The sequence below is a fragment of the Vombatus ursinus genome, unplaced genomic scaffold (genome assembly GCF_900497805.2).
Source record: "Vombatus ursinus unplaced genomic scaffold, bare-nosed wombat genome assembly UNPS02014775.1, whole genome shotgun sequence".
In the NCBI taxonomy this organism is placed as follows: domain Eukaryota; kingdom Metazoa; phylum Chordata; class Mammalia; order Diprotodontia; family Vombatidae; genus Vombatus; species Vombatus ursinus.
Genome location: NW_020954553.1, coordinates 18,359,867 through 18,368,247, shown reverse-complemented (window position 1 = coordinate 18,368,247; position 8,381 = coordinate 18,359,867). Strand labels below are relative to the sequence as shown.

The 8,381-nt window shown below is 45.9% G+C and overlaps 1 protein-coding gene across 1 annotated transcript in view; it reads left to right on the top strand.

The window, feature by feature from the left end:
* CNGA4 (cyclic nucleotide gated channel alpha 4) overlaps positions 1-7,256 on the top strand; it is an 8,537-nt gene extending 1,281 nt beyond the window's left edge. Inside the window, exons 2-7 of the mRNA XM_027864785.1 lie at positions 1,717-1,809; positions 2,040-2,141; positions 2,334-2,440; positions 3,077-3,722; positions 6,034-6,383; positions 6,838-7,256. Coding sequence (XP_027720586.1) covers positions 1,748-1,809; positions 2,040-2,141; positions 2,334-2,440; positions 3,077-3,722; positions 6,034-6,383; positions 6,838-7,256 — 1,686 coding nt within the window. The 5' untranslated portion in view covers positions 1,717-1,747. The remainder of the gene's footprint in view (positions 1-1,716; positions 1,810-2,039; positions 2,142-2,333; positions 2,441-3,076; positions 3,723-6,033; positions 6,384-6,837) is intronic.
* Positions 7,257-8,381: the final 1,125 nt, after the last annotated feature.

Here is an 8,381-nt window from a genome sequence, read left to right as displayed (position 1 = left end):
TCTTCCAATTAATCCTTCATCTTCTTTCTCACAAACTTTACCAGGACATTCTTTCCCTTCCTTCCACCAAAACCCTCAAATTTCTCNTCTTCCAATTAATCCTTCATCTTCTTTCTCACAAACTTTACCAGGACATTCTTTCCCTTCCACCAAAACCCTCAAATTTCTTCCCACTGCAATCCTCTTGTATGCAACCCTCCTAAAATTATAAGATCACAGAATTTAGAACTGGAAGGCACTTTAGTCATTTAGCCCAGTGGTGTCAAACTCAAGTAGAAAGAGATCCCCACAGGTTGCATATTGACTTAGAAAATCACAAACTAAAATTATCTATGTTGTTATTTTTACTTATTTTGTTAAACATCTCCCAATTACATTTTAATCTGGTTCAGGCTGTACTCGGGAATTTTGCCGACCATTGACTATGATACCTCTGATCTAGTCCAACCCCTTCATTTTACAGATGAGGAAACTGAGGATCAGAGAGACTAAGAGGTTTGTCCAAGGTTACACAGGTAGTAAACAATAGAGCTAGTATTTAATCCAGGTCTTCTTGATCCAAATCTATGCTCTTTTTGCTATGTCACACTGACACATCCCTTCTAGGTCCCACATCTTCTCTCTCAGACCTCCCAGACTTTAGAAATCTTCCTCGTCCTTCCCAGATCCATCCCAGAATCTTCACACACAACACCCTTTGAATCTTCCATTCCAGTCTTCCTTTCTCCCTTCTTTTGCCTCTCCCAACAATCTTCTTCCCATAAAACCTATTCAGAATTCTCTGCCCCTAATAGATCCTTCTCCAGGATCAACTTCTTCCCTCCCACAACCACCATAAACTACCTAGAATTCTTCCCTGTGTAGTAACCCCCAAAATCATTCTCCCATGTCCTCTATGACCCTGCTACCCTGGGAATCCTCATCCCCCACCAGAACAACCTACAGGATATCGTTTTCCTCCCTCCTCCCCTAGAATCTTACACACACACACACACACACACACACACACACACACACACACACACGGTGCATGCATTTTTTTTTTCTTCTCACAGACCCCTAGGATCTACTCTGTCCTTACCCCTTATACCACACTCCCCATAAACTGCCCAGGATATTCTTTTTCCACAGGACCTCCACCACTAAGAATTCTTTTCTCTCACAGATGCCTCATAATCCTTCCTCCTCCACTGCTTCCCTAGAATCCCCACTCTCACTGATTACCCATACTTTTTCTTCCGAGCCCATAATCTTCTTCCTTTTCCTGGCCTCTAGTTATTTTTCTCTTCTCCTCAGAGATGCACTCCTCCTTTCTTCATAAATCCTCAAACATCAGCCACAGGTTCCCCAAAATCTTTCCCAGTGATCCTGCCCCTGCATACCCTACCCCAAAATGAACCTCCTTCATCAACCCTTCAGAATCCTTTCCCCCCACCAACTCTTCTCATATCTTCTCCCTCACTGATTTCTCTCCTCTTTAACCCCACAGGCTATCCTCTTCCTCTAACTCTGTAGAATTCTCCCCCCAAAAAATTGACTTTCCCTCAGAATTCTCCACCCTATGGACCCCCCAGAATCTTTAGTCTACTTATCCTCTCAGAATATCCATCTCTACTGACCCCACAGAATCTTCCTCAACCACTATCCCTCAAAATCATTCTCTTCCCATAGACCTAGTAGAATCTTTGTCATCCCATAATCATCCTCCTCCCACAGATACCTGTAGCCAGGCCCAGACTCCAGCACCATGAGTCAAGAGTCCAAAGTGAACACCAAAGAGTCATCTCCCCAGGCATCTTCCAAACCCAGGTGAGAGGGGAAGGGACCCTAAGATATATATGTGGGGGAGGTAAACGGGAAATTCTCTGATAGAACATAGTGTAATGGGAAGGAGGATGCTCAGAGCCCAAATACTTGGGGAATAAGAGAAGGGAAGGTTTATTGCCACTAAGAAACTGAGCCCTCAGTCCCATAACCCTCTCTTCCCCGGGGCCTTCTTCAATGGTCATACTCTGAAACTCCCCTTCCACCACCTCCAGGAAGTCAGTGCCTGTCCTGGATCCATCAGGGGACCAGTATTATTGGTGGCTCAATACCATGGTGTTCCCAGTCATGTACAACATCATTATCCTTGTCTGCAGGTAAGGAGAGGGAAGAAGGGCACAGAAAGGCACTTGGCAAGGTCTAAGAGTGTGGAGGAAGGAGAAAGGGAGCTTTCTTGTGCTGCTTTTGGGAGACTCTGGGTGGAATACAGGGGTTTTCACTATTAGGGCCCTGGAGCAGAAGCAGCTGCAGCCAGGTCCCTCTCAAAATATTCCCTCCTCTATCCCCAGAGCCTGCTTCCCAGATCTGCAGCATGGCTATTTGGTGGCCTGGCTGATCCTGGACTATATAAGTGACCTGCTCTACTTAGTGGACATTGCCGTGCACTTCCACACTGGTCAGTGATATCCCAGCCTAGGCTCCCCAAATGCCTTTGAATCCTTGCTGTTCCCCACCTCAAACCTTTGATTCCTGTTGATCTATCCCACCAAGCCCTCTACTCCTATGATTCAATACAACAAACATTTATCAAGCACCTACTATGTGTATAGCATTGTTCTAGTTATTAGGGATACAAAACCAGGCCCAGACCTCAAAGAACATACATTCCACTGGGTGGAAGTGGGGGAGGGAAGGGGGTTAAGCCATCAATAAATAACTTATGCACAGATAATTAAAGTAAATATAAGACAATTTGAGCAGGGAGAGCTCACTAACAAATCAATGGATTGGGGAAGATTTCAGGTAGGAGGCAGCACCTTAGCTGAGATCTAAGGGAAGGTAGGGGTGCGAAGAGGCAGAGCTACAGAGGGAATACATTCTAGGCATGAGAGATAACCCCTACAAAGGCATGGTGATGGGATCAAATGTTAAATACTGTGAAAGGCTAAAAAGACCCAGATGACTTCCCCATTAACACCACTGAAGCCTGCTGACCCCCCTATCAACCCTGAAAACTTGTACAGGCCCCACTCTGGCTCTTTGTTGCATTTCCAATACTGGAGCTGACCCTGATACCCCTTTCTAACCTCAGGGTTCCTGGAGCAGGGCATCTTGGTACTGGACAAGGGCCAGATCTCACAGCGCTATGTGCAGACATCGGGTTTCTTGTTGGATATATTGTCCCTGGCACCCACAGACTTGGCATACTTGCGCTTGGGCCCACATATACCTACACTGAGGCTCAATCGTTTTCTTCGAGTTCCACGCCTTTTTGAGGCCTTTGACCGAACAGAGACACGTACAGCATATCCCAATGCCTTCCGAATTGCCAAACTTATGCTCTATATCTTTGTTGTCATCCACTGGAATAGCTGTCTGTATTTTGCATTGTCACGATACCTGGGCTTTGGCCGTGATGTCTGGGTATACCCTGACCCAGCACAGCCAGGCTTTGAACGTCTTCGTCGCCAGTACCTCTACAGTTTCTACTTCTCTACACTCATCCTCACCACTGTAGGTGACACACCACTGCCAGCCTGTGAGGAGGAGTATCTTTTTATGGTGGGTGACTTCTTGCTGGCTGTCATGGGCTTTGCTACCATAATGGGTAGCATGAGCTCAGTCATCTACAATATGAACACAGCTGATGCAGCCTTCTACCCTGACCATGCACTAGTCAAGAAATACATGAAGCTGCATCATGTCAACCGTCGACTGGAGCGTCGAGTCATTGACTGGTGAGGGTCTAGATGCTGAGAGAGTAGGAGGTGTTGGGGCAAGAGGACGAGCTTAGTCATGAGGACTCAATGACTGTTGTCTTTTGGGGAGTGCTTGCTTGCTGGGGCATGTTAATTGGGAAAGAGGAAGGCTTTGCAAGATATGAAGTATCTTTTACTGGTGAGAATTTAGCCATAGGAAGATGGAGGCTAGGGAGGCATCAGTGGCCAGGAGGTGGGACTCAGGGATGGGGAGCAAAGGGTATGTCATTGACTATTGGAGACATGGTGGCAGGAGTATGAAAGTACAAGAGAAGAAATGGGAGAGGATAGGAAGGCAGAGAAAGCAGAAGGGGAGGACTGTGGAGAGACTTCTCGTGAAATTGGAAGAGGAGATATCAGCCTGGATAATCACTTGTCAGAGAAAGAGAGGCAACATCACATAGTGAAAAAATCACTGGATTTGGAATTAGAGGTGCCTGGCTTTGAGTCTGAGCTGTGCAAGACCTTAGAAATAAGGGTAAACTTGAATAAGGATCTGAGTTATTCTGGATGTCAATTTCCCCATCTATAAAAGCAAGCTGGACTCAAGTCTCTTTAACTCTAAATAAACAGATTTTTATTTAGGAATGGTCTAGACTAGATAACCCTTCTAGCTTTGAGATTTGGGGGTTCTCTGAGTCAATCAGTCAACAAGCATTTATTAAGTATGTATTACATGTCAGGCAATGTGCTAAGCACTGGGGATACAAAGAAAGCACACAGCCTAATCCTTATCCCCAGAGAACTCATATTCTAATGGGGGAAACAACATGTAAATAATCAGATACATAAGAGATATATCAAGAATAGGTGAAGGGGGGACATTAGTGACTGGGAGGACTGGGAAAGACCCCCTGCAGAAGGTAGCATTTGAGCTGAGTATTGAAGGAAGCGAGGGTAACTAAGAACAAGAGATGAGAAGGCAGAGCCTTCCAAGGGTGGGGGACAGATCTTGGATAGCCATGGCAATGAGGGATGGAGCTCTTTTTCAAGGAGCTCCAGGTAGGCCAGTGTTGCTGGATTGTAGAGTTCATGGAAGGAAGGTGTAAGAGGGCTGGAAAGGTAGGGAGGGACCAGGTAGGGAGGGTGACCTGGGGTGATTTTTCTAAAGCATACAACTGACTATTCCCCCTGCCCCTACTGCCCTGCTCAAAAAGCTCCCTTGGCTCCCTATCACCTCCAGGATCTCCTCTACAAAAAGAGGAGAACTAGAATCTACAATCTAGAACTGGAAGGGAACATAGAAATCATGTATATCCCATTAGCACTTGAGCTCCTTGAGGGCCAGAACTTCTCAGTGTTTAGTACAGTGCCTAGCATAGAGTAAAAGCTTAACGAATGCTTATTGCATTTTATAGATGAAGAGACAGTAGCCCAGGAAGAGAAGTGATTTGCCAAAGTTCCTACAGATAAGTTAGTAGAGCCAAAATTGGAGGCTTCTGACTCCAAATCCAGTTCTCCTTCCACCACACTGAGCTTGTTCTCCACAGGGTCCTAGGACTGTTAGATTCCCAGACTTTGGCATGTGGTACACCAGACGTGCCCATGCCTGGGTGAAGCTCCACTTCTCACCTAAACTGGAAACTTCCTGATTAAAGGCAAGACTCAGCTTTGCTCCTGGGAGATGTCAGAAAAACCTGTGTGTAGATTAATAATAATAATAATAGCTGATGTTGATATAGTTCTTTAAAGTTTTCAAAATGGTCTGCATAAATTATCTCATCGGGTTGGAGAAAACTGATAACTTGTGGACATGCACAAACAATAAGGCCTCAGGGAAGAGAGAGATCATTTGAAGGAACTCAGGGTGTTAACTAACGAGAATGCTTAGGGGACACATGATCAGTATCTTCAAATATCTGAAGAGTAGCTATATTATAGAAGAAAAATCAAACTTGTTCTGCTTGGCAGACTTAGGAGCAATGGATAGAAGCTGCAAAGAGTCGGATTTCAGTTCCAGGTAAGAAAATGCTTTCTAAAAAGGAAATTGGCTCCTTGAGAGGTGTCAGTTTCTGTTGCTAGAGGACTTGGGTCACACTACCCCATCTGCAGAAGGGGTTCTTATGGAGGTATTGGTTAGACTAGATAAGGTCAGACTATTAGCCTCCACAGTCTGAGATTATGTGATTATTGAAGGAGCCAAGATGTGATCTGGTCCCCATGAAGGAGTAGATAATATTAGGCCAGGCAGAGCATCTGGGCTTGAGCAGAGGCAGCGAGGTGTGGGTCATGTGGTAGGGGAAAGAGTCCATCTGCCCACGGCCCACTACCACCTCTGTTACCACTCTAGGTACCAACACCTACAGATTAACAAGAAAATGACAAATGAGGTGGCAATTCTGCAGCACTTGCCTGAACGCCTTCGGGCTGAGGTTGCAGTATCTGTGCACCTGTCCACCCTAAGCCGGGTGCAGATCTTCCAGAACTGTGAGGCCAGCCTCCTGGAGGAGCTTGTACTAAAGCTGCAGCCCCAGACCTATTCACCAGGAGAATATGTGTGCCGTAAGGGTGATATTGGCCGTGAAATGTACATCATCCGGGAAGGCCAGTTGGCTGTGGTGGCTGATGATGGTGTTACCCAATATGCAGTACTGGGTGCTGGGCTTTACTTCGGAGAGATTAGCATCATAAATATCAAAGGTGAGAGAATGGGGGTGGCTCAAATGATAGCCTAGGAAAGGGACTCCTGGTTCCATCTGGGGGGTAAGGAAGGTCTAGATCCTGAGTCTAGAAGGACCCCTGAGAAAGAGATTCATGGCTCAAAGACCTAGGGTGTATTGGGTGGGGGTTGGTGACTCAATTCAGTATCTGGAAAGAGGGGGGACCCAGAGGTGGCCTTTGGAGGGAAGGCCTAAGAGACTGATCTGTCTTACAGGTACTGTGACCAATAAAACAGTGTGTTGAAGAGTTTTTCCTTGGGGACAGGACCAGATAAAAGGTTTTAATGGGTAGGGGGGAGGCTGAACCTTGAGATAGGGACTAGAGGAATTGAGGTATCTTAGTTGTGGAGAAAGAACTTTACTTCCCATATACTTAATAGCTCATTGCTTGGGTCACTCTATACAACTGTGTCCTATCTGCCATTCCACCACAGGAAATATGTCTGGTAACCGTAGGACTGCAAACATCAAGAGTCTGGGCTACTCAGACCTGTTCTGCCTAAGTAAGGAGGACCTCCGAGAGGTGCTGAGTGAGTACCCACAAGCCCAGGCTGTCATGGAGGAGAAGGGCCGAGAGATCCTACTCAAGATGAACAAGCTGGATGTGAATGCAGAGGCAGCTGAGATAGCACTGCAAGAGGCTGTGGACAGCCGCCTGCGTGGTCTTGATCAGCAACTAGATGATCTGCAGACCAAGTTTGCCCGCCTCCTGGCTGAACTGGAGTCCAGTGCCCTCAAGATAGCCTATCGCATTGAGCGACTAGAGTGGCAGACCCGTGAGTGGCCAGCTCCTGAGGAGGCTGGGGCAGGGGCTGACGATGAGGGGGATGGTGGAGAGGGAGAGGCCTCTTAGGCTCACGGTGTCACACACACACACATGCACGCACACACACACACACAGTCCCCCTTGACTTCGGCTTTAGGATGACTCCCTGTGACCCTCACCTTTGGATGACACAAATCTCTGAGGAGCCCCAGATGTGTAGGAAACTGTATCTATAAATACCTTCCATGTCCCAACAACCAAACTACACAAGCAGTGAGAGTGGGAACCGAGTTACTCCCCTTTGCCCAAAAAGAGGTGAGAGATAAAAAGAAATACATGCTTAACCATTCTTTGCACTTCCACAAACTTAGTTTCCAGGACACTCATTAACATACAGTGAGCCTCTGACAAAGAAATGTCAGATAGAAGCATGGGTATATGCTAACCCATGGATAATAAAGTTCTCACATACATTCATGCCAGTTTTCTCAGTCTCTTTGAAGAAATAATCAGAGATCTCTTGCAGAGATAATCACAGGGACCAATTTTTTGTACATGTGCACATGAACACATGTGCACAGTCACATTACATACACATACACTATTTTTTTTCCAAATAGCAACGTATTTAGAGCAGAGTAGCAAAATAAATGACATGGGAAAGATAAGTAGCAACGCATTCTTGGCCTCCCCATACATGAAGATATGTAGTCCTCCACAGATAGGCTTCTACCAATACAAAAGGAGGAAACACTTCCATGAAAAAGCCATGTTTACCCTTCTAAGTCTCATGCATATTTTTCTCTCAGTCAGACAATCCCAGCATCACTTAATCTGAGATCTTTATCACTAAGCTTGCCTTCTAGGAAACTCCAGGCTCCCATAAAGGTAAACAGAAATGGAATTGAATGCATAATGGCTATGTTGCATCCCAATAAAGTATTTGAAACTTTGCAAGTGTCTATGGTGGCTCTAGGCCAAAGAAGGGCTTTTATAGATGGGGGGCAGAGGCAGGGAGCAGCAGTGGAGTATGCCTAGAGGAGGACTTCTCCCACTCTAAGTCTGGAAAGTGAAGAGATTGAGGTTTGGAGACCAGAGGGCATAAAAATTTCTTGAGGCAATCTAATCCAGTAGGTGGAAATAGCACAGAATACAATACCATGGTAAAAGGTTGTGGATGAAACATTAGTGTCAAAGTTAGCTGTCCCAACT